Source organism: Acipenser ruthenus, chromosome 55, assembly GCF_902713425.1.
Source record: "Acipenser ruthenus chromosome 55, fAciRut3.2 maternal haplotype, whole genome shotgun sequence".
In the NCBI taxonomy this organism is placed as follows: domain Eukaryota; kingdom Metazoa; phylum Chordata; class Actinopteri; order Acipenseriformes; family Acipenseridae; genus Acipenser; species Acipenser ruthenus.
In genome coordinates, this window is record NC_081243.1 from 531184 (window position 1) to 557721 (window position 26538).

The window sequence follows — 26538 nt, forward strand, 5'->3', positions numbered from 1 at the left end:
ATGGCTTTTCATCACTGTGTTTCAATGTTAAGTTACCACTGCAAAGGCATAACATGTTTGGGGTAGTTGTATTTTTGGTATCTCACAGCTATAATTTATTTGAAGTTCTGTCTTTGAAGTGAAAGACAGATCAATACCCTTGAGAAAAAAAACTGTGTTTTTATTATTATGATTATGATTATGATTATGATGAGACAGAAAGCCAATTACAGCTAGGTTGTGTAGTAGTGGTTAGTCCTCTGGACTCTTGACCTGAGGGTCGTGGGTTCAATCCCAGGTGGGGGGGACACTGCTGCTTGTACCCTTGAGCAAGGTACTTTACCTAGATTGCTCCAGTAAAAACCCAACTGTATAAATGGGGAATTGTATGTAAAAAATAATGTGATATCTTGTAACAATTGTAAGTTGCCCTGGATAAGGGCATCAGCTAAGAAAGCTGTGTAAAAGTTACAAGGATGGGTTCATTGCTTGAGAAAAAACAGGAGGTACTGACACTGATCAGGGACAGGTGCTAATTTCAAGAGCTTTGAAATTTAGTGTTCGTTTTGTTTAGTTCCGCAATTACTTCTGGAGCTGGCAAACTTGTGACTCTGTCACCATGTTGGAAAAAAAATAAACTTTTTTCATACCTTCAAGCGGCACAGAATTTTACCGTTTCAACACGAACCATGGGATTATGTACCGTATGTTTTGGCTTTTTACAGAATTTCAATCAAACTATCTAGAAAAGGATACATTTGCTGGCATGGGTTTTCCATCACAATGCATAAATTGATTTTGCATAACAGCAAGGGGCCCAGTGAAAACAATACTGTTATTGCAAAGACGAAGTGGGTTTATCTGCTTCTAATGGGACTGAAGTGCTTTCTCAACAGCACCTTTGAATCATCAACAACGACAGCAGGTCCATTTCTGAGGATTATTCTCCGATACTTTGTTTGTCTGTGTTCTTAGGGGGTTTATATAGCCAGACTAATAAACTGGCTACTCCCATAAAGACGACTGTTTTTTTTAGCACAATAGCACAGCACTTCTGCATAATAAAACGGTCTCTATTGTGAAAAACAAATACACTACTTTCTTTTTTTCTTGACATTCTCTTTGTAGTTTCCTTTTTAAATCAACCTCATTTTGTAGTTTCTTTGATTACATGATGTTAAAGAAACATTACGTTCATATAGTTTTTTAAATGATGTTTCAATTCTAAAATTCTAGGCGATGCAAAAATTTTGGCCAGAGCTGTAGTCACAGAAGACTGAACTATGGAAGAAATATCAGGTGGCATTTCTCTTAGTTCATGTTAGTGGCAGAGCAGCGGTGGGGTTTCAGTCTCACTTGGTAATCAAAGAAATCCACAAAATGTGAGAAAATCTACTTGTGAAAAATGTGAAATCCTTGTGCAGTCTCAGAAACCAGCTTATTTTAACTAAGCTTGATGGAACTGTAGGCTACTCGACAACTAAAATAATATCTTAACCCTGAAGTTTTCTCTCTCTCTCTCTCGTTTTGTCATTCTCTCACTCTTTCATGTACCACTGCTTAGTCAGTTTTCTAACAAGGAGAAAATACCTACAACGGTATCCATGCATAATTTCTGAGGTCCCACCCGCTCACTCTCCCTCCCTCCCTCCCTCACTCCCTCCCAAACCCGCGATTCACGGCCCACATCTCATTCACACAATCTCTGATGTTTCTTTGACATTTCCTCCACCTTTAAAAGAACATGCCTGATTTTAGCTATAGTACGATTCTTGTGCAGCAATGTGTGTTTTTTTAAAATTATTTTTTTATAGTTTTTTTTGTTTGTTCGTTTAGTTTACTTTTGAGATCAGCCCTAGAGCTGCAAGCACGTGCAATGTTACTAAGAAAGTCAAGCCAACTTTTATTTTTTAATGTTGGACGATGCGCACAGAAGTGTGATATATAAAACATGATGTCAGAAAGATGTTTCTCTTCAAAGTACGTTTGTCGGGTTTTTTTTTTTTTTTCTGGCTCTCTGGTTGTGTGGCTAACGCTTATGCTGAATAGAGAATTTCCTATTCGCTGCAAATTCGTATTTATATTAATATATATATATATTTAATTTATACTTGCCATCTCAAATTCCGTACAGAAATTTAGGACTTTGTTTGGTTCCCTAGCTGGCACCACTAACAGGAAATGCTTTTTACTTAATTTTTAACTCTAACAGAAACGCGTCTTCCCTACCCTTTCTCTCTCCCTCCAGTGAAATGCGTTTTTAGTTTTTAGCTTCTGATGAAGTGTCCTTATCTGTTAGAGACAGTCCTGTCCATGAACTGATTCCCTCCTACAACTGCTGCCAGAACACATTTCCTTCCACTGTCCTTCATAGAAGTTTATCTGTCTTTTGCGTGTTAACCTGGCAAAAGTTATATGCATTCTGAAGCTTGTTGTTGTTGTTCTTTTTATTTAAAATCAGTCGTTCTGATAGGTACAGTTCCTCTCCTCGGTCCTCAGAAAGCATTTCTTTAATATTCTCCTCCTGTGAAGTGTGTTTGGTTTTGTTGTTATGTAGCCCATACCAGTCCCTAGTCCTGCGTTGTCTCAGCTGGGAGTGTCCGACAGGAGCTACAAGGAGGAGATTTTAATGGCCTCCTGTGTGTACTGGCTGCTCATGTCCCCCATCTGTTGTGAGTTGCGGAGAATGCCAGGGATGGCGGGCGAGGGGGGCAGGCTGTCGTCAGGGGTGTTGGCTGGGGGGGTAGGGATGCTGATAATTGCAGCAGTGAAGTCCATGTCACCGCCGCAGTTCAGCTTCAAATCCTGAGTCCTGGCGTTCAGGCTTGAGCGGCTGCAGGGTGGAAAAAAAAAGAGGACAGATCAAAAAAAGCAAAAACATTTAACTCTTTAACTGCCGAAAGCAGTGGTACAGGTGCACTCCGCTTGTAACGGACTCTAAGAGGCAATGGAAATCAGTACTTTATAAATGAAGCACGCTGTAAACACAATTCAAAATGCTGTACGGAAATCCGAACAGAAGTACCTTAAATATTTACTCTCTGCAGACATGTCGTAAATGTTTTGCCTTGTCAAATAAACACATACACAAGTACCCTTATTTATTTATCATTAATTTCTGAGCAGACGCCCTTATCCAGGGCGACTTACAATTGTTACAAGATATCACATTATTTTTTACATACAATTACCCATTTATACAGTTGGGTTTTTTACTGGAGCAATCTAGGTAAAGTACCTTGTTCAAGGGTACAGCAGCAGTGTCCCCCCCACCTGGGATTGAACCCACGACCCTCTGGTCAAGAGTCCAGAGCCCTAACCACTACTCCACACTGCTGCCCTTACCCTTACCCTTACCATTACCCTTACCCTTACCCTTACCCTTGCATTCCCCCAACCCAAGCTTATTTTATTTTTTAACACCTAAATATGAATTTACGTTGAGAAGAAGGGATCTGAGGCAAACCGAACCCTGTTTCGCGTGCATCAAAGATTCCATCAGATGCCTCGTTATCGGACGGTCTGCTCACCTCTGTGGGATGCTCTTCTGCACGTGCAGGGTGTCCAGCTCCTGTATGCTGCCCCGGCTCACAGACACCGTGGAGTTGGCCAGCCGGATGGCTCTCCTCTTGGCCCGACGGGAGCAGCAGGAGGTGGACTGGCCTTGCTGGCTGGAGATGGAGGTGCTGCGGCTGGTCCGGTAGTCCATGGACTCAGCCATGCACACCTCGTTGTAAGTGTGCTCATCCGTGAACTCGTGGTTCTGAGGAAGAGAGAGAGACAAGGACCAGGGGTCACAAATGGAGATTAGATAAAGGGGCATTCAGAACAGAAAATAGGAGGCACTCTTTTACACAGAGAATTGTGAGGGTCTGGATCCCCAGTAATGTTGTTGAAGCTGACACCCTGGGATCCTTCAAGAAGCTGCTTGATGAGATTCTGGGATCAATAAGCTACTAACAACCAAACGAGCAAGATGGGCCGAATGGCCTCCTCTCGTTTGTAAACTCTCATGTTCGCAGGGTTGGGAGTGTCCAGGCTATTATTTTTGTGCAAATTTAGTTTTGATCAAATGTTTACTACCAAACTGTGCCTGCTCCTGTAAAATACTTCAATTGTTGCAGCACCATCAATATTGTGCGTCATAAAGAAGCACTGTGATTTATTTATTTTATATATATACCATCGGGGGTCAAACAATACAGCCAAGTTCCACGAGCTGTATTATTCCCCTGTTTTATGATGCTATTCAATCACTTTCAGTCTTACGATGAAACCAGTTATAGTACGCACCCCTGACAACAACAACTTAACTTTCTAGAAGCCCTTATTAACATACTTGTACACTGCGCCGCTGGGAAGTGTGAGTGACGGACACCCTAGGGAAACAGCCCTTGAGAGAGAGAGAGAGAGAGAGAGAGAGAGAGAGAGAGAGAGAGAGAGAGAGGAGAAAGAGAGAGAGAGAGGAGAAGAGAGAGAGAGAGAGAGAGAGAGAGAGAGAGAGAGAGGGAGAGAGAGACAGAGAGAGAGAGAGAGAGAGAGAGAGAGAGGAGAAAGAGAGAGAGAGAGAGAGAGGAGAAAGAGAGAGAGAGAGAGAGAGAGGAGAAAGAGAGAGAGAGAGAGGGAGAGAGAGAGAGAGAGACAGAGAAATAGAGAGAGAGAGAGAGAGAGAGAGAGAGAGATTCGCACTCACTGTAGTTTTCTCCAGGCAGTGTAATAGATGGTTATGTTGATGTTCAAAGGTAGATCGGTTCCTTATACACAGTGCCTGGTTCCCGCTGCTCTGGTCCTGTTGGGAAAGTTAAAGAGAAAGAGCGAGAAAAACACATTAGGGGTGTGGAGGGGTGCCTTCACACAACACCGTTTCTCTTCTTTTTACGTATGACATCTGAAAAGCAACGGAGCGAATTTATAGCTGCACAGCTCTGGCCAAAAGTTTTGCATCACCTAGAATTTTAGGATTGAGACATCATTTTAAAAACAAATCTATCTGAACTTAGTTTAGATCTTTTTTTATTTAACGCCAGTTGAGATCTGCTGATGCTGGGCTTCTGGTGACTACAATGATAAAACGCAGCTCTTGTGGTAGAAAAGCCTTCAGTCATTATGCACCAGTACTATGGAACAATCTTCCAATTGAAATCTGTAAAAGCAGACTCAATAAATGCTTTTAAATCAAAGCTTCAAACACATCTTAATGCAGAGGCCTTTTTGTAGATTGGGATGGCCTATTTTAGAATTTTGTTAAGACGTATTTAAATTCCCCCCCCCCCCCCCACATTTGTTTTTATATTGGGATGCTTTGGCATGAAAGACGCTATACAAAATAAATGTGATTGATTGATTGATGATTAAAAATCCTATTAAAAAGAGCTCTGAGAAAAAAATAAATCAGAATTGTATCACCTATCTCAACTAACAGGTGGCGATTTAATGCTTTTGAACACTGAAACCGTTGAGCCAGCAAGGTTGGACAAAAAATATATACACTCACTTTTTGTTTAAAAAAATGCCATTTCACTCGGGGCTTGCATTCTCATTAACAGCCTGAACGCATACAGCTTTACGATAATGTAGCCGTACATCCGTATTATATCTGTCTGAGCTCTTTTATGTCCTGTTGTGACTGCCAAAATCCCCACCGTGGCTCCTGCTAATCTCTCTCCACACCTGAGAGAAAGGAAAGAGCCATGTCCCATCCCGTGTGCCGCCATTTAAAAAGAGGAAAGGATCACTTCTGACTGAGAAATCTTTATTCTGCCCCCAGCTGCGGCTGAGAGTCACTATAATCCAATATCAGCAATCCCCTTGCGAGCAGATATTTTGACAGATCTATAAACCCCATTACTAACAGCACTGCCGTGCTGTTTATAAACCGGAATGTTTTCTTTCAAGGCAGAGGGAAGAATGCAGGTTTGGAGTCATGTAGTGTATTGCAAATGTTTTACATTGGAGTGGCATTCAGAAACTCAAGTGCCTAATCTCCCAGTGTCTGTGGGGAGTGCAGAGTGACTCATATGGATAATTCACCCCCCACTAATGTGGTTAGGAAATACTTTTTAAAAGCCTTATTTAGCCATTTTAATGAGCACTAGTCTACCACACTCTAGTCTCCAGCGCTGGCTGCTTGAACACACAGCTATTAAAAGGTAAGGCAATTACGGGTCGTGGGTTCAATCCCAGGTGGGGGGACACTGCTGCTGTACCCTTGAGCAAGGTACTTTACCTAGATTGCTCCAGTAAAAACCCAACTGTATAAATGGGTAATTGTATGTAAAAAATAAAGTGATATCTTGTAACAATTGTACGTCACCCTGGGTAAGGGCGCCTGCTAAGAAATAAATAATAATAATAATAATAATAATAATAATAATAATAATAATAATAATAATGCCGTACCTGTAGCCCGCCATGCTCTTTGTACTGCAGGAAAGCGTTGGTGGTCCCACTCTTTGCCAGGCGAATTCTCGCTAGTCGTATTTTCTGAAATTAAAAATAAATAGTCAAAATGCATTCGCTTCATTAACAGGATAGACTGGGTGGGTGGAGGTTAACTGGTTTAAATCAAATCATTCAGGACATGGTTGGAACAAAGATCAGGAATGGAATAGCCATGAAAGAATGGTACCGTGGGCAGGCTATACCACCGGCACACAAATGGACTCTTCAGCTTTACAAAACAGCAGTTATTAACGCAGGGCATCCAGGAGCAGTGAGGAATGAGGTGAGCATAACCTCAGTACTTTGATCATATTTTATATAAAAGCAGTGTGGAGTAGTGGTTAGGGCTCTGGACTCTTGACCGGAGGGTCGTGGGTTCAATCCCAGGTGGGGGGGACACTGCTGCTGTACCCTTGAGCAAGGTACTTTACCTCGATTGCTCCAGTAAAAAACCCAACTGTATAAATGGGTAATTGTATGTAAAAATAATGTGATATCGTGTAACAATTGTAAGTCGCCCTGGATAAGGGTGTCTGCTAAGAAATAAATAATAATAATAATAAAGACAGGGCAAATTAAATGCATCTATTTAGAACAAAAAAGGGCTAAAGCAGTGGCAAAATCCGCTTCAGTCCCTGAGACCAGGATCAGAGAACACAGTTTGAAATCGAGTGAAAACAGATTTAAGACAGCTGGGAAGCAGACATTTTTTATGGAGAGTGTTTGGGATGGGCTCTACAGCTGTGTTGTTGATGCTTGAATCATTGGCATCACTTTAGACTCCCTTATCCAGGGCGACATACAATTGTTAGCAGATATCACATTATTTTTACATACAATTCCCCATTTATACAGTTGGGTTTTTACTGGAGCAATCTAGATAAAGTACCTTGCTCAAGGGTACAGCAGCAGTGTCCCCCCACCTGGGATTGAACCCACGACCCTCCGGTCAAGAGTCCAGAGCCCTAACCACTACTCCACTCTGTATCTCTAGCATGAGTGTTTTAAAAGCCGACTGCATGCAAATATACAAGTATCAGTACACATCACCCCTGAGTATTACAAAGTCCTCGCTACACTACTTAGTTTTGACTTCTCCAATGTAGAGATATCTGTAGCCACATTTCCTAGATTATGGTTTTTATGCAACACGGGTGGGGGTAACTAGCCCTCAAAAACCTTTTCCCTATTGGATGGGTCCCGAGTGAATATTTTTCTCTCCGGATCTCATTTTGCAATCCATTTTGCATTTATATTCAAATCCGACGACAGACGGGCGATTTCAAACCACGTGTTTGAAATCGCAAACCTCGTGTTGCGCGGCAGACGCGGCGCGCTCCAGCTAAGGAAAGTAATTCAATCCCTGATCATTCCCTTAAAGCCAAATCGAGGCCACATTAGAAAAAGAATGAACCACTTTTTATTTAGCAGCTGGCTACAGTGGAAATTAGTTTAGATTGGTGATTAGCGAAGATCTGATTAAATGAGAATTATCACCTCCAGCTTAACTATAACTGTGATTCCATCTGGCACTTGGGAGATTGAGCTGAAAGTGAATAGAGTACCATTTAGTGATATAGTGCTAGCCTTAACCCATTCATAGAATCACCCAATTGTAACACTGTCCATTAAGCATATCTAATTACTGTGTATTTACATAGTAGTTACTTAGTAAATACAGGCATGCTTACACATCATTACAATGTTATTATGCATAGTTACAATGTACTTAATGTGTACATATTTTTGCACGATATATGTAAGAACACAGTTGTATCAGAAAGGGGTTAGCTACTTCAAGACAGACGGACAGACAGACAGGCAGGCAGACAGACAGGCAGGCAGGCAGACAGGCAGGCAGGCAGGCAGGCAGGCAGGCAGGCAGACAGACAGGCAGGCAGGCAGGCAGACAGACAGACAGATGGATGGATGCTCACCAGCTGTGCCCGTCGCTTGTCTGCTCGCTGGTTCTGATGATAGATGCGGCTGAAGTTCGATACGATGACGGGGACGGGCAGGGCGATGACCAGCACGCCACTCAGAGAGCAGATCGACCCAAAGATCTTGCCAGCGATGGAGCTGGGGACCATGTCTCCATACCTGCCATGGAGACACCAACGAAACAAACGCGCCGTTCAATCGAGGAATTGCAACAGCTTTACACCTAACCCAGTTCTGGCCCTCGAGATCCAGTCCAGGTGTTTACTCCAAGCATAGTTGAGTGAATCTGCTAAGAGTGGAGTTAATGAATTTAGGATCTGGTTGGAATAAAGACCAGGACTGGAATTAATCTTGAGTTGCAAGAATTGGAGCAGCACTGATTTAGAAGTTTTGTAAGTTTTAAACGTTTAACCGTTGTCAAAGACACGCCAGCTGAAGTGTTTAGACAGTAGGAAGCGAACAAGGTTAGCACTTCAAAATTTACGAAATTGAACAGAATCTGACATTCCTAATGAATTCCAAAGAGGTCATTTGATCTCAGAGCTCAGCTACAGGAGTCTAACTGCAATCAGTCATCGTGACCAACAACAGAGGAAGTGAATTACCCTAGGGTCAAATGTTAAGAATGATGCTGCTTCAGTTAAAAAAAATAAAAAAAAATACCCAGGAATTGAAATAAGACTCCTATTGCATAGCAGTTTCAACCAGGTTTTACAATGAGCTTGATCAGCCGGTGTCTAGGTAACAAGCTCAGGTGTGTCTTATTAAACTTGTAGTAAAACCAGGAATGGATCAAACAGCTATGCAACGGGAGTCTTATTTTCAGACAACAAAAACAATGATGTTAATTGCAATTAATTATTTCTGCCACTGCATAAAATAGAAGGGGGGGGGGGGGGGTAGAGAGGGGGGATTGGGATCAAGAAATAATCAGTACACTTTATTTTACCAGGAAGGACCATCTGAAAACAGGCACTCGTTTACAGTGGTGAGCTGGGAAATAGTGAGGGAGATTTAGGAATGCATGCCAAAAAATTCAAAAGAAATAAAAAGTATTGGAATAATTGGAATATGAATCACTTTGAGAGATTGCTGACATAAAAAGACAAAGGGTAAGAAATAATTTCATTTAAAGCTGCATACTGTATGATTTAAGACGCTTGGAGCATCCACTGTTATGACTGTGCAAATGTGCCATTGTATTAACAGCTCCCCGTCACTCTGAGATTGTATTTATGAAGGCCGAAGACCTTTATTGTTTGTAACCAAACAATTGACACAGCATATCGAAAAACACAAACTGGGCCTCCTCACAATATCATAGTATCATTTATCTAAAAATGCTGAAAGTTATTGAACAGAAAGAGAGACAACAGATGTACGTAATCACATCCTGTCTCTTGAAATTACAATTAATTCGATTTCAATTGAAACATTTCTCAGTATATCCCCTTCAGTCGCTGTGTGTGTTATTTTATTTATTTATTTTTTTAAACGTTTTTGTGATATAATGCACCTACGCTGGTGTTGCTGATATACAAATACTCTTGGTAGTGTAAAAATCCTTACATTTCAAACTACTGTCGTGTAGCATTGAAAGGACAGGAACGCTGCTTTACTGTTGGTACATTTTTTTTATAAGAGAGGCAGAAAGAGAAAGTGGAATAAAACACAAATAACAAGCACTGCTTAAAAGCGCTCCGATCCCTCCAGAGACTAAGAGGGAGGCTGCAGAATTAAAGGATGACAAGTCACTCTGTGATGGTTTGAGTGGGGGTCTGGTAGAAATAACATCAGTATGTAATCGTCTTAGAAAATGCATTTTAAATCTGCATGCTACCGTTTGTATTAAAATGCTTCAGCACACCTCTCTGACGATGCATGGACAGCTCTGGCCAAAAGTTTTGCATCACCCCCCCCCCCCTACAGAATTAACTAATTTTGCTTCATAAAGTCGAGTGAAACCTGCTGAATAATGTTACGTTAACATATTGCATTGCACACCTCTGTAGTTTTCCCATATACCTAACGAAAAAAACCGACAAAAAATGAAAAAGGGGACATTTTGAAATCCATAATTACAGCAAGTGAAGATGCAGGGCAGAAGATTTCTACAACCAACAGAAAATAAAGCCTTTAAAAGACATCCTGGCTTTAGGGCCGCTTTAAATGTGTCTGTCTTTTACACAGTAATCCGATAAGCCAGGAGACACACACACACACACAGTAATAAAAGAAACATCAGTATCGACGGGATTACAGTACATCAAACACAGACTCTGGTGGAGTCCTGAACTGGTTACAAAAATAAATATGAAGTGCCTTGCCAGAGCTCTCTACTGAAATAAACAAAAAAAAAAAAAAATGAAATGATTAAAAAAAAAAATCAAAATCTGATCATTCCTCTTTTTTGATTCATTTTGAGGCTGCAATGCCATCATTAGTAACTGTGAGCGATGATCTATCCCTCTATCTATCTTGCATTTACATATGATGTCTCTCTATTGCAGAAACATCCAGACGTTTATCTCCAAGCTGCAGGGTGTTTACACATCGGAAACAAACTGAACGGCCAACGGATGGCTCTTACCCAAAGTGTTCATCCCAACCCAAAATCCCTTAGAAAAGTTTTCCAGTGAAAGCATTGGGAAGCATTGCAAAGCACAGAGAGATATGGTAAAGCATAGGGAAGCACTGTAAAGCACAGAGAGGTCTGGTAAAGCATAGGGAAGCATTGTAAAGCACAGAGGGGTCTGGTAAAGCATAGGGAAACACTGTAAAGCACAGAGGGGTCTGGTAAAGCATAGAGAAGCATTGTAAAGCACAGAGGGGTCTGGTAAAGCATAGGGAAGCACTGTAAAGCACAGAGAGGTCTGGTAAAGCATAGGGAAGCATTGTAAAGCACAGAGAGGTCTGGTAAAGCATAGGGAAACACTGTAAAGCACAGAGAGGTCTGGTAAAGCATAGGGAAGCATTGTAAAGCACAGAGGGGTCTGGTAAAGCATAGGGAAGCATTGTAAAGCACAGAGAGGTCTGGTAAAGCATAGGGAAGCATTGGAAAGCACAGAGAGGTCTGGTAAAGCATAGGGAAGCATTGGAAAGCACAGAGAGGTGGCAAACTAACCCTTATAAAAAGGTTTTCCATAGCAAAGTGTAATAAAGTATAGTAAACCAGCTGCTTCCCTTGTTGAGTGACTTGCTTTCAGCCAATGACATGTACAGTCCATGAAGACACTGCAGAGGTCCACAGAAACGAAGAGCTTTCTTTTATGTAAAGCAGATCCAGACTTATGTAGCCTATATAAATGCAAAGCAGGCAAGATTGATGGAGCTGTTCCGTGAGCTACAATTACACAGCAGAGTGATTTCTTGCGGCAGAGCGTGGTGAAAAACTGCGACATTACCTTTTCCAATGATACATTGGGATAGTTCTGGTGTTTCTAGTTCGTCGACAGGTGATTAAATGTGATTTACAGCGTGCGTGAATGCAGGGCTTTTCAGTCTAATTTAAGACCCGCCCCTTCGCCCGCAGCAAGAAACGCCTCAGCAAATTGGATGATTTCTCAATCTGTTTTATTATGAGGTGGCGAAGCCATCATTTTGTAACCATGAGTAATGATATACAGCCGTGTGCAAACTTACTAGTACACCTCAACATCTGTCATTTCTATCCTTTATACACCTGCCTGCATGCAAACCTCAGGGTGTGAGAATTTCCGCTTGGTAATCGCTGATACAGAAATGACAGTCACTCGTGTGTGAAAATGTTAGACAACTTTGTGCTTTAATCAGGCATCTTAAACCACTTCTAAAACGTCTCATTTTACCATTTGTGGGGCTGTGTTCCTTTTCTCTTCCTGTTTTAAATGAATTGCATGGGTGGCCCTACTGCATCAACTCCACAAGGTGTTGGAAGGCGTCTTGTGGGATCCATTCATGCGTTGATATTTCCTGCAAATCTGTGCAGAGGACCGCGTAGCAACATAGACACAGAGAGTGGTGAGGGGATGGAATGGGTTACCTAGTCATGTTGTTGAAGGAGACTCTTCTTCACACAGAGAGTGGTGAGGGGATGGAATGGGTTACCTAGTCATGTTGCTGAAGGAGACTCTTCTTCACACAGAGAGTGGTGAGGGGATGGAATGGGTTACCTAGTCATGTTGTTGAAGGAGACTCTTCTTCACACAGAGAGCGGTGAGGGGATGGAATGGGTTACCTAGTCATGTTGCTGAAGGAGACTCTTCTTCACACAGAGAGTGGTGAGGGGATGGAATGGGTTACCTAGTCATGTTGCTGAAGGAGACTCTTCTTCACACAGAGAGTGGTGAGGGGATGGAATGGGTTACCTAGTCATGTTGTTGAAGGAGACTCTTCTTCACACAGAGAGTGGTGAGGGGATGGAATGGGTTACCTAGTCATGTTGCTGAAGGAGACTCTTCTTCACACAGAGAGTGGTGAGGGGATGGAATGGGTTACCTAGTCATGTTGTTGAAGGAGACTCTTCTTCACACAGAGAGCGGTGAGGGGATGGAATGGGTTACCTAGTCATGTTGTTGAAGGAGACTCTTCTTCACACAGAGAGCGGTGAGGGGATGGAATGGGTTACCTAGTCATGTTGTTGAAGGAGACTCTTCTTCACAGAGAGAGTGGTGAGGGGATGGAATGGGTTACCTAGTCATGTTGTTGAAGGAGACTCTTCTTCACACAGAGAGTGGTGAGGGGATGGAATGGGTTACCTAGTCATGTTGATGAAGGAGACGCATCTTCACACAGAGAGTGGTGAGGGGATGGAATGGGTTACCTAGTCATGTTGTTGAAGGAGACTCTTCTTCACACAGAGAGTGGTGAGGGGATGGAATGGGTTACCTAGTCATGTTGTTGAAGGAGACTCTTCTTCACACAGAGAGTGGTGAGGGGATGGAATGGGTTACCTAGTCATGTTGCTGAAGGAGACTCTTCTTCACACAGAGAGCGGTGAGGGGATGGAATGGGTTACCTAGTCATGTTGTTGAAGGAGACTCTTCTTCACACAGAGAGTGGTGAGGGGATGGAATGGGTTACCTAGTCATGTTGTTGAAGGAGACTCTTCTTCACACAGAGAGTGGTGAGGGGATGTTATCAAGCCATGTTGTTGAGATCAAACCCTTTAGATATCAATCAGCTGCTGGGAACCGGACGATGGACCAAATGGCCTCCTCTCGCTCGTACATTGTCTAATGTTCTTAAGAAAATAAAAAGCGGGGACCAGTGATAATGTTACTAATGCTTTTCGAAGGTAAGAAAACGGGTTTTCAAAGCCTTGCTGAGCACGCCTTTAAAAAGGGACTAAAAGCTAATAAACGAATTTAGAAAATCGTATCATGAAACGCAACGCTGCAAGACAATTTTCTTTTATCAAATCACAGTCTCTTTTCCTTCCTTAGCTCTAACAAAGCCAGAATATGTCTTGTCATAACCTCCCACGCTGAAAACACCAACAGCTATAATGAGACACCCATCTCCTGCAACTAAACATGCATTGCGTCTCCACTCTCGAAACCGAAGAGCCAAACCGGTTTCAACCACAGGTAGATCATTCATTGTATTGAAATGCTGAATGAGATTACATTTACATTATGTACAGGTATCCTAAAGAAACTGATCCCAGCAATCTATAGGTTGAGATTTCACTGCTCAAAGTAAACCAGTACAAAATGGATTGGACCGTGGGTAACTTTCATTAGTGGTTAATTCCTCTTAGAAAACGATCCAGTATCACGTTGTCATATTATTATTATTTATTTCTTAGCAGATGCCCTTATCCAGGGCGACTTACAATTGTTACAAGATATCACATTATTTTTTACATACAATTACCCATTTATACAGTTGGGTTTTTACTGGAGCAATCTAGGTAAAGTACCTTGCTCAAGGGTACAGCAGCAGTGTCCCCCAGCTGGGATTGAACCCACAACCCTCCGGTCAAGAGTCCAGAGCCCTAACCACTACTCCACACTGCTGCCCATAGCGATTGATCCCTTTCCCGGCACTGAAATCCTGGGATTAACAATTAGTTAAATAGTTAAATAGCAGACGAACAAAACGATCACTGTTGACAGCACGTTGCGTATTCTTTATTGCGCTCGTCTTTATTAACTAAAGAAGACAGGTCATTTAATTATTAAAGTAGACTGAAAGGGTTTCACTGTCTCTGCGTAACCTCCTTCCTGCTTTCCAGCTGTGCCTCCCCAGCTTTGATTTATTTCCTGCTATCGTTTATTTCTCTCCAGTGCAGTCACCTCGTTTGGATTGCCAATACCCTCTCCTCCCCTCCCCTCCCCATCCTTTAGCCCTCATCTTCAGGCTTGAGTTATAACCCGTTTGGGGTTGGACTCACAATGCTTTTCCAGTGATAATTTTGTGCCACCTTTTCTTTCTTTCTTTCTCTCAACAGTAAATAATAGCTTGCCCATGATTTAATACAGCGTGATAGGGTTTAAACTACTTCTTACCCGCTTGCAGTTCACCGAGAAAATGTCTTACAATTCATCTGAAGAGGTCAGTACGGGTCTTAGACGGATGTCATTATTATTCAGCCACTACATGGAGAGCCATTATAAAGTTTTTTCTTAACGTAACACTAGTGTGTTGAATAGTTCTGGACGGTTCTGCAGCTCACTTGTATTGAGAGAAGACGATGTTATCTTATTCCTGGAAGGGGGAAAACACCTTGAAATCAGTGACCCGAGGCAGGGCAATAACTTTTTTTCAGGGGAGTAAACTTATCTGCTTGATAGCGTTTCATAAGCAATCAATATCTGTCACACCAAATACACACACACACACACTCACACACTCCACTACCCAGTTTCACACTTACAAACCACTATGACGCATTAGCAATTGCAACCTCTATGGTGAGCGCTTGGTCTAGATTGAGAATTTATGGTACACAGACTGCGATTTAAAAAAAAAACAAAAAACAAAAACGCTGTATCAATTCAAGTGAAAAAAATCACAACCTAAAATAAAATGTGAAACGCACCTAAAACAAGAATTAATATTAAGAATATGAACAGTGTCCAAAATAGGGCAGCAGTGTGGGAGTAGTGGTCAGGGCTCTGGACTCTTGACCGGAGGGTCGTGGGTTCAATCCCAGGTGGGGGGACACTGCTGCTGTACCCTTGAGCAAGGTACTTTGCCTAGATTGCTCCAGTAAAAACCCAAATGTATAAATGGGTAATTGTATGTAAAAATGCAAGCTGTAATCACTCAAAACCTGCATGTATCCAGATGAGTCAACTGAGACAAATTCTCATTTCCGATAACGACCTGGCAAGAGGCTCACAGCAGACAGCATTAAAACACAATTAATAAGATCTGTAAGTTAAAACCACATCTGTAACATTGTAGCGATCTCGGTTAACGCAGGCAGGCGCGTCACACAGGGCGAGGCAATCCACACACAGGCGGAGGGCAGGCTTGAACCCGGGACCTCTCGCACTGAAGCATAGCGCCGATACCGCTGTGCAAAAGAGCCGTCTCCTTTGCAAGGAGCGTATATCGGGCTCATGTCCCTGTGTGTGATTACGTCACCTGCCAGCCCTGCTGCTGCCTTCCCCCGTGCACGCTACAAAGGAACGAAAAGGCTTGCAGCACTGTTAGATGAGGAAGAGGGAATAATGTTAACCAACATTAAGAAAATGGATTTTAAAACACTGGTCAGCATTAATCATACTGTACTTTTCTATCTGATCATGCTGAGTGGTGCATAAGGCTTTCTCTCAGACAGAAAATGGAAAATCAAGTTAGCTGGGCATCTTACAAGAGATGATATAAGAAAAGTAACACAGTGTGGTTCTGTCATTTGAAATCAAACCGTCTGTAATTAAGTGAAATCGTGCAATAGGGTGTTTCAGGTGCGGAACGCGTCAAGTATATTTTTGGAGCTTCCAATACCAGAACAAATGGTCAGTCGAATACCTAGTATGTTATTCGTTTTTTCGAGAAACACTATGTCCAGCAAGGAATGGGTTTATATCTCAACTCAATCCATTACGTCCTCTCTCTGCGCCACAGTTCGCCTCCTCCCCCAAGCCTCCATCTGCTTTTGTTTTGTTTTGTTTTGTCTAACGGGGGGGGGGGGGCAGCTATCCTGCCCCCCCTGCCCAGGGGGTACCTCGAAATGCGAGGCAAATTCATACAGTGTCGAATATGTATAATGTAGTAATGTTATCTAGTCTGTGTTTCAATAAATAATCTAAGGCATGAGTTTCCTGACTGAAGGTGATTGACGTCACGTACTTATTTACATTGCTGGCACAGACTGCGGTAACGGTAATGATGCGTGAAATGTTACAGGGAGATACTTCAAACATCATTGCAAGTGTATTTGTTGCCACTCTAACGTCAAACAGGATCTTTCGTTATCTAGTACAATCTAAAAAGGGTTTTTTTTTTTTTTTTTTTTTTTTTCACAAGATCAATGCCACCCTGAGCTGTTCTTAAAATAGCCCAAATACTCCGACACACAAAAAGCCAAGTCAATGGTAGCTCTGGATCATGTTGGATATTATCACACTCGGTGCTGTTCTAAGTCATTACTTTGCACAAGCTGCATCACCTATATCATCCAAAAAGATGTACATGTTAAGTACATTGTAGCTATGCATAATAACATTGTAATGATGTGTAAGCGCACATGTATTCGCTTATTACTTGCTATGTAAATACACAGCAATTAGACACACTATGTACATTTCCACATCTAACACTAGCAAGAACACACTCATTCACAATGCCTCTGGGCCATGTTTACTGTAACTACTGGACCATGGACAAGGGCAGCAGTGTGGAGTAGTGGTTAGGGCTCTGGACTCTTGACCGGAGGGTCGTGGGTTCAATCCCAGGTGGGGGGACACTGCTGCTGTGCCCTTCAGCAAGGTATTTTACCTAGATTGCTCCAGTAAAAATACCAACTGTATAAATGGGCAATTATATGTAAAAAATAATGTGTAAAAAAATAATGTAATTGTATGTAAAATAATGTGATATCTTGCAACAATTGTAAGTCGCCCTGGATAAGGGTGTCTGCTAAGAAATAAATAATAATAATAATGTATAAAAATATACACACCCCAGCACTGCCTGTCTAATAAAGCCCTCTATATAAAATATACCAGCAATGAACGAACAGCTCCTGGTTGAAATATGAATTTTCAAAGCCACTGTTCCTTATGAGTGACTTGCTTGCTTACAATCTAATTTGCAGATTGCTCTTTGAAGAAAATAAATAAATAAAAGTAAAAACCACCAATAGCAGCATTGAGGTGTGACTCAAATAAACAGCCTTCTCACAATGTGGAAGGCAGCGGGTTTGAGGAGCTCAGTGGTTAAAGAAAGCGCTGGGCTGCAGTGTGGAAGGCAGCGGGTTTGAGGAGCTCAGCGGTTAAAGAAAGCGCTGGGCTGCAGTGTGGAAGGCAGCGGGTTCGAGGAGCTCAGTGGTTAGATAAAGAAAGCGCTGGGCTGCAGTGTGGAAGGCAGTAGGTTTGAGGAGCTCAGCGGTTAAAGAAAGCGCTGGGCTGCAGTGTGGAAGGCAGCAGGTTTGAGGAGCTCAGTGGTTAGATAAAGAAAGCGCTGGGCTGCAGTGTGGAAGGCAGCGGGTTTGAGGAGCTCACTGGTTAAAGAAAGTGCTGGGCTGCAGTGTGGAAGGCAGCGGGTTTGAGGAGCTCACTGGTTAGATAAAGAAAGTGCTGGGCTGCAGTGTGGAAGGCAGCGGGTTTGAGGAGCTCACTGGTTAGATAAAGAAAGCGCTGGGCTGCAGTGTGGAAGGCAGTGGGTTTGAGGAGGTCAGTGGTTAGATAAAGAAAGAAAGAAAGAAAGAAAGAAAGAGAAAAAAGAAAGAAATTATGTAAAATTAAAGTCTAAAGTGTTTAACTGTGAGTGCAAACAACTAAGGATTCAAACAAACAACTCAAGATTCAATACTGTGTCTTAGGCAATGCTCGCGTTTCCCTTTTCAAACCCATTTTTTGCAGACTAAGTATAGCAGAATAACGTACAGCTCTAGCCAAAAGTTTTGCATCACATTGAATTTTAGGATTGAGGCATCATTATATATATATATATATGTAGTCAAAGAGACTGCAAAATGATATCGCAAGAGACTACCGGAAGCCATTATACTAGTACAGTATTTGATTTAGAAATGTCACATTTTACAAAGCAGCATATAATTCAATATGTTAACGTCACATTATTCAGCAGTTTCCATTCCACTTTATGAAGTAAAATGAGTTGGGGGGGACACGTCTATTATATGATAATGTGTTTTTTGCGTACTCCTCCCATGCATATGACCCCCCCCTCTGCCCCCTCCCCTCCAGACGAGCGTCCCGCTGAACAGTTTCCAAATGTTGTCAAGTGTGGATATACCCAAGCTTGTGGTATAAATATATTCATATCTGCACAATGATAACTGACCTCCTGGCAGAACCATCATAAGCGCAGAGATTAAGGGGTTTTTCAAATTGAAGCCCCAAAGAGATTTTATATATCTTATCTTCGTTTTTATTTTAATGTTATTCATTAAATGTTAATTGGTAAATTGACCCCCCCCCCCCTCCCCCCCTCCCAATATTGTAATATTGTGTGACCCTCATTAGCAGAGTAGAAATGTTGCAGCTGAAGATGTGTGATGCTTCGCGCAAAAACTGTACATCTTCTAAAACCTTTAATTAACCTTTGTTAAAAAAAATGTTTAAAGTTTTAAATAAAACCTAACGGTCACGTTTTATTTTAAGGGCTGTTTTTTTTTTATTAACTGTTAACAAACATTTTTCATTTTTAGCTAAGGGTTAGGGTTAGGGTTAGGGTTAAGGTTAAGGTTAGGGTTATGGTTAATAAAAAAGACTTAATTTGCTAAACATTACTAAAGTAACAATGTGAACTGATTTCAAGCATATGATCGACTGGGTATTGATCATCCATAGAGCTCTGGTGTTTGATTGATCAATCATAGTGTTCTGGTGTTTGATTGATCAATCATAGTGTTCTGGTGTTTGATTGATCATCCATAGGGCTCTGGTGTTTGATTGATCAATCATAGGGCTCTGGTGTTTGATTGATCATCCATAGGGCTCTGGTGTTTGATTGATCAATCATAGTGTTCTAGTGTTTGATTGATCAATCATAGTGTTCTGGTGTTTGATTGATCAATCATAGGGTTCTGGTGTTTGATTGATCAATCATAGTGTTCTAGTGTTTGATTGATCATCCATAGGGCTCTGGTGTTTGATTGATCATCCATAGGGCTCTGGTGTTTGATTGATCATCCATAGGGCTCTGGTGTTTGATTGATCATCCACAGGGCTCTGGTGTTTGATTGATCATCCACAGGGCTCTGGTGTTTGCAGTTTTAGCTGGCCTATTATATATGATTTAGTAACAGAAAATAAATCTACATTAACATGTTTATTAGCGGTTTGTTAACAGTTAATAAACAAAAAAAAAACAGCCCTTAAAATAACATGCAGAACCTTGTGATCCAGTAATCAGACATACAGGGAACCAGATTAATTGAAATGTTTTTTGGAGATCAGATGTCGAATGGTTTTCAGCGGGTACTGTAGTGCTATTTTCAACGAGTCTATCAAGCAAGTGCTGCTCCCAGCTTCTATTCAGCTGCTAATAAAACTGTGCTTTTTCTTCCCTATGCTTTACCACACCTCTCTATGCTTTACAATGCTTCCCTATGCTTTACCAGACCTCTCTGTGCTTTACAATGCTTCCCTATGCTTTACCAGACCTCTCTGTGCTTTACAATGCTTCCCTATGCTTTACCAGACCTCTCTGTGCTTTACAATGCTTCCCTATGCTTTACCAGACCTCTCTGTGCTTTACAATGCTTCCCTATGCTTTACCAGACCTCTCTGTGCTTTACAATGCTTCCCTATGCTTTACCAGACCCCTCTGTGCTTTACAATGCTTCACTATGCTTTACCAGACCTCTCTGTGCTCTACAATTCTTCCCTATGCTTTACCACACCTCTCTATGCTTTACAATGCTTCACCGTACCTCTCTGTGCTTTACAATGCTTCCCTATGCTTTACCAGACCTATCTGTGCTTTACAATGCTTTCTCAGCGTCTTCAATAGAAACACTAAAAGAGACTTCATAAATTCAACGGCAAACGTTTCCACTAGAAGTCTTTCTCAGCGTCTTCAATAGAAACACTAAAAGAAACTTCATAAATTCAACGGCAAACGTTTCCACTGGAAGTCTTTCTCAGCGTCTTCAAGAGAATCTAACCATTCATTCCACCTTTTCCGTCCTTTTCAATTAAATTGACATTGGACTAAATACAGGTTGGTAATGATTTGAAAACAAATACAGCTGGATTTTTAACTTCTATATTAATAATAAAGCAGTATATAATAGATTGGCAGGGCTGTGTGGGTTCTATTGACATTCTCAGCACATAATCAGACATCGTTCAACCAGAGTCAATATTCTGCCACACAGACTTCCTGTGAGCCTATAATATAGATTCAGCTAGTTGAAAGTACACCCTGCAGCCATGAACCCAAGATGTAATGCACACAGGGTACTAGAGTGAGCAACCTTCATACACACCCTTTAAATAAAACCCACACATTCTCCGAATGTGTTTAATGGATTTCCATTAAAATGTGTAGGAACCAAGTTTGTACCTAACTGTGTATTTATACAGAGCGCTGTCCCAGCTTTGAGAAAGAAAGACAAATTCAGAGGATGTGTGAGCCAGCAGACCCTTTTTCTCTTGTGTTTTAATAGCTAAATTAAGGGGCTTCCTCACAATGTTGGCACCCACCTACCGTGACCCAAACCAGTGCTTAAGTCTGCTTTAAAAATAATATTAAAAAAATCAATACCAGCTTGAAGCGCTGGGAAGTGAAGACTCTCGGCATGGCGTTTCTCCCAGCAGCTAATGGCCAAAGCTTCTTTACAAGGTTTGCAAGAATATAGCTAGTAAACCAAATACATGGTGACCTCATTTGAGCCAGGTGCAATTTTTACTCCATACAAAGCAATGGAAAGAAATGGGGGAAAAAAATGTATAAATGAAACTATTATTTATTGCTTATTGCTATAATGAATGTCAACTGCATGCCTTAAGATTTAGTACAGAGCATCCAACAGATAGCTCTGGAGCCATATTTGGCTCACTGAGATCCACAGTACAGCTGTTTTGATTTAGAAGTGTAAAGCACAGAGAGGTGTGGTAAAGCATAGGGAAGCATTGTAAAGCACAGAGAGGTGTGGTAAAGCATAGAGAGGTCTGGTAAAGCACAGAGAGGTCTGGTAAAGCATAGGGAAGCATTGTAAAGCACAGAGAGGTCTGGGAAAGCAGATTAAAAAAACAAACCTTGGTAAACTAACCCTTATAAAAGCTTCCCCATAGTAAAAGCATAGCACATTGTATACCAGTTAATCGGTATGGTTCTGTTAACCAAAAAGTGAAATGGAGCACGACTGCGGGGTGATGCAGCTCTGTGTCGAGAGGGAGAGACGCTGCATCTGAAAACGTGCGTCACCTCTCAAAGCCTCCCTCCCCCTCTCCCCGCCCCTCCTCAAGGAGTTCCTGCGGGCAAACTGGCCACTGAGGAGCTCAATTTCTCCTGGAAGGCAGACAGCTTCTCAGGCAGGCAGTAAATAGGTCAGGCCTCAGAAAACAGAAGGACCCCAGCAAGCAGCTGTCCAACAGAGGGAGACAGGATTATTTTTAGCAAGCTGACGAGCGCTACCTACATTGATAAGGTTGCCACCTGTCCCTATTTTCCCTGGATAGTCCCAGTTTTGAGGAAGGTGTCCCAGGAAGGTATAGGGACACTAAATGCCAGTACCATAAATTGAGCACAAGTGTTAGATAAATCAGGATACACCATCACTGCAATGGACGCACAGTATTAATCGGATGTCTATACTATAGTAGTGATATTATCAATGTTTCCTTTGGGTGAGTATAGGATTTCTAAAGAGATTGTAAACTTTTAATGACCCACCTTCTGTTCAGACATTTAGAATTATAAAGTTACAACAGCAGCAGGGCTAGTGTGAGTTTGTAACCCTGCTCAAACTCCTGGCTCCTGATCATTTCAATAATAATAATAATAATAATAATATTAATAATACTAGACTCCATTGAGGGGAGCTCTGAACCCCAGGACTGGGTGCAGCAGCAGCAGGGCTAGTGTGAGTTTCTAACCCTGCTCAAACTCCTGGCTCCTGATCATTTCATATTAATAATAAGAAGAAGAAGAAGAAGAAGAAGAAGAAGAAGAAGAAGAAGAAGAAGAAGAAGAAGAAGAAGAAGAAGAAGAAGAAGAAGAAGAAGAATAGACTTCATTATGTGAGAGGTTTAAACTTATTGTTCAGACTGTACTATACCATAAGAGTGACAGGTTCTGTGATAATGTGTACTCATGAGACCAATCTGTATACCAACCGAGACAGGGTCGGCTGTATAGATTAACCTTTTAAATCGACAGACACCACTGTTACATAGTCGTCAGATTAAGTTCATCTCTTTAGCAAACATGGGGTCTCCGAGTCACTGAGCACAATGGTAATGCAGCAAACCTGTCAAATAACCAAGTATAACACCCAAGTCTTTTCTCTCAGGTTAACATTACCTCTCTGCTTCTTTTATTTCTCTAAGTCTAGACAACAGAGTTGAGCGGTCCAAGGGTCTAAGTAAGACTCCTATTACAAGTAACAAGCTCGGGTGTGTCGTCCTAAACTCATGGTGAAACCAGGAGCGGCTCGAACTTCTGTCCAATGGGAGTCTTATAGTATTTCCTTCCCTGCCATCACAGACTATCCCAGCTTTGTGGAAAGAGGAAATCCCAAACCCACTTACAGCAAGTAGCATTCTGAAATTTATTGAAAGCTAGTTAAAATGTTTTTAAAATACCAGTGCAACAGATCTGAAGCATGTTACCGTACCTGAACTGGCTTATGTTTAGCTTTCATTGGCTTTGCTTTAAAAGAAATAAAGAACGGGGCGGCACTCACCCCAGCGTGGTCATGGTGACGATGGTGTACCAGAAAGATGCCGGGATGCTGGTGAAGTTGGTATCCTTGGTTCCCTTCTCTGCGTAGAACATGACAGTGGCGAATATGATGATGGCCATGGTGAGCGAGAAGAGCAGGAATCCGAGCTCGGAGGCACAGCTCTTCAGGGTGTACCCCAGGATCCGGAGCCCCTGGGAATGCCGGGAGAACTTGAAGATCCGGAAGACCCGGAAGACTCGGAGCGTGACGAAGGCGCCGCTGACGTCCTCGTTCTCGGGCATGACCAGGCCGATGTAGTAGGGCATGATGGCGACCACGTCAATGACACTCATCACCGAGCGCATGAATTTGCCACGGCTCGGAGCGGCAAAGAACCTCATCAGGTACTCGAAGGTGAAGATCATCACGCAGGCCGTGTCCAAGCAGAAGAAGGCCAGGGAGAACTTCTCCCCGCAGGGCAAGTCCTTCAGCATCCCCTTGGGGGCCCTGCAGGGGACCGTCTCGACCACGTTGGCGATGACCGAGACTGCGATGAAGAAGCCAGTCACGTAGTAGAAAACCAGGGCCATGGTGCTGGTGTGGGGGTTCTCGAAGGCCCTCCAGAGCCGCTCCCTGAGAGTGCTGTCCGGCGGGAGAGGGGTTTCCGTCGCCATTTCTGCTTCTGTGTCCTCCTCCAACCGTTCCTGGTTTTCCTTCTTGCGGTCCCGGTACTCCTCCATGCAGCAGTCGCCGATGATCTCCGGGATTATCCCGTAAAAGGCCAGCTCCTCGTCGAAGGCCTGGATGCATTCGTGCCGGGGGTAGTGGAGCTTGCCCGTGCGGTAGAAGTTCAGGATGTGGCGGAACATCTCCGGGTCCCGGTCGAAGAAGTATTCCTGGGTCTCCTCATTGAAGAAGAACTCTTTTTCCGAGCTGCCCAGGAGGGTGTCGGGGTAGCGGTCCAGAGTGTTTTTCCAGGTCTGGAAGCGATTCCCACTCACGTTGACGATGAGGATCTCGTCGTGGCGGCTCTTCTTGTCGCCCGGGGGCTTGGGCATGGAGTTCTTGGCCAGCGGGAGCCATCCCACGGCTGCTGCCCGAGCGAAGGGCAGCCACGTTGCCACGCCAGCTGCCATTTTAGGGAATTTCTTCTGAAGCTGGGTTTAGAGGACAGGAAGGAGTCCCGATTCTAGGGGATTTCTTCTGTAGCTTGGCTTTTAGAGGATAGGTTGTTTGGGGAGAAGGGGCAAGAGATCCAGGGGAAGAGAGAAGGGGGACAGAGGAGGTGGGAAAGGGAGGGGAAGGGGGTTTGTTTCCCAGGGACCTTTGAGATTCAAAAGGAACCTCCGGGATCTAAACATCAAGTCTTTTTTGGTTTACCACATTTTTCTCTTCTGTTTTTTTTTTCTTTTTTAAATCCAGGAAGTTCAGTATGAATCAAAACCAGCAAAATGGGACTATTGTCAACAACTTTCTTTCCATGGCTCAAGTCAAATGAAACTGGAAAATTCCAGGGAAATCCATGGGAATTATTTCAGCTAAAGCTCGGTATTCAGAAAAGCAAGCAATCTTCGAGAGCAGTCTCTTTACCGTTCCTGAAGCAATTCATTTCATCTGCTCAAATGTTGCCAGGGTTTTCGTTTCAGACATTTTAAAAAGGCATTTCAGCACACAAAACCCTACTAAAAACAAAATATATTTAAAAAAGAGAATTCAGGAATTCAGAAAGAAAAAAAGCCTTTAAAAAGTAATATTCTTGGGCGGTTCGTTTCTCGCTCTCCTTCTCCTCTCTCTTCAAAGACTGATGTGCTGCTACGGATACAGGATTCACATTCAGCTGTTGGGATGACTTCAGAAGTTGCAGGATTGATAATTTTTCACCTCTCTCTCTCTCTCTCTCCAGCCTTGATTGTGTGGGTGTCCCTCTCTCTCTCTCTTGGCTCTTTTGCACAAGCTTGATGTCTCCAGTTAACTCATGAGCTTGTAGTTTAGGCGTCGTGGATTCCTCTCTGATCGACCCTCAGCATGCCTCTAAAAATGTGCGCAAACACACAGACACACAGAAGACTCCGTTCAGCAGCGTACAGGTGTACTGATAAGGGTGGGTGAGGTTTTCTGTGGCGACATCATAACTCAAAAGTAGAAAACAAAGACTTTAAAATGATCTGTGGGGGGGAAAAAACAACAGCGCTTAAAACTAATTTAATAAAAGAATAAACATTACATTTTATAATTATGAGTTATAAAATGTTGCTGTTTATTAATAGTAGTAGTATTACTTTTGCTATATATTTTTATGACTAAATAAAAAAATTATTTTTTTTTAATCCAACTGATTTCCTACATTGCTAATAATTATCTTACATATATATTCTATATATATATATAAAAAAAACTTAAAATGAAACTCCCCATGTGAATTCACTGCAGTTAATTAATATTTAAAACTACAGTCCAGATATCAGAATTTTTTTTTTTTTTATTACAATATCAAAATCAATCAAAGCAGATTAATATGCTGAATTTACTAGGAAACCGTTACACTTCCCAAAACCCAGGATAGATGCAAACCCAGTATAATTACACAGATAAGTTTTAAAACCGCACATTTAAAATCCTATAACATTTCAAACCTGCCTGAACACGAAACTGAGAATGCTGCAGCTCAAGTGCCTGGGGAATATAATATAATACTATTTCAAGAAAACATTTTAATGGGTTGATCAAACTGAAACAAAAACTGGAGCTTACTGTAAATTCTCACACGCCCCTACAATGAAGGACTGTAATCAAAGGCTGTTGTTGAATCAATTTCTCCAAAGCACAGAGACAGATCCTGGCTCCTTTAAGCAATGCTAAGCCATTAACTAAAGCATGCATGTACAGATCTATAGGTATTAACTTGTATGGAAAACAGGTCTGCAAAAACCTAGCCTGTCATTTTTCTGTACCCCTCCCACCCATCTCTAGTTACCTTGACAAACAGGTTGAGGTGGAGATCAGCGAGGGAGAGGACATCCAAGTGGGGGAAATACAAATAATAAAAAGGCATACAGTGAGCTGGCAGCAGCCCCAAGCCTTGCTGCATTTATATCATTGCCTAAAGAGAGAGTGGAGAAGTGCTGTAAATTCACTCTGATCATCTCTCCCTCCCTCCCTCCCTC

At 42.2% G+C, this 26538-nt stretch overlaps 1 protein-coding gene across 2 annotated transcripts; it reads right to left on the reverse strand.

The window, feature by feature from the left end:
* Nucleotides 1–1653: 1653 nt before the first annotated feature.
* Nucleotides 1654–26538, reverse strand: LOC117401660 (potassium voltage-gated channel subfamily D member 1-like). 2 transcript variants are annotated; one of them, XM_059017083.1, is made up of 7 exons: nucleotides 26349–26538; nucleotides 23396–25539; nucleotides 8358–8520; nucleotides 6379–6462; nucleotides 4673–4768; nucleotides 3510–3742; nucleotides 1654–2812 (listed from the first exon to the last, which is right to left on the reverse strand). In XM_059017083.1, exons 2-7 carry the CDS (start codon nucleotides 24508–24510, stop codon nucleotides 2590–2592), a joined length of 1914 nt encoding a protein of 637 aa, XP_058873066.1. In that variant the 5' UTR covers nucleotides 24511–25539; nucleotides 26349–26538; the 3' UTR covers nucleotides 1654–2589. The 2 variants fall into 2 exon arrangements, with proteins under 2 accessions (XP_058873066.1, XP_058873067.1); XM_059017084.1 differs by lacking the exon at nucleotides 26349–26538 and adding an exon at nucleotides 26126–26251.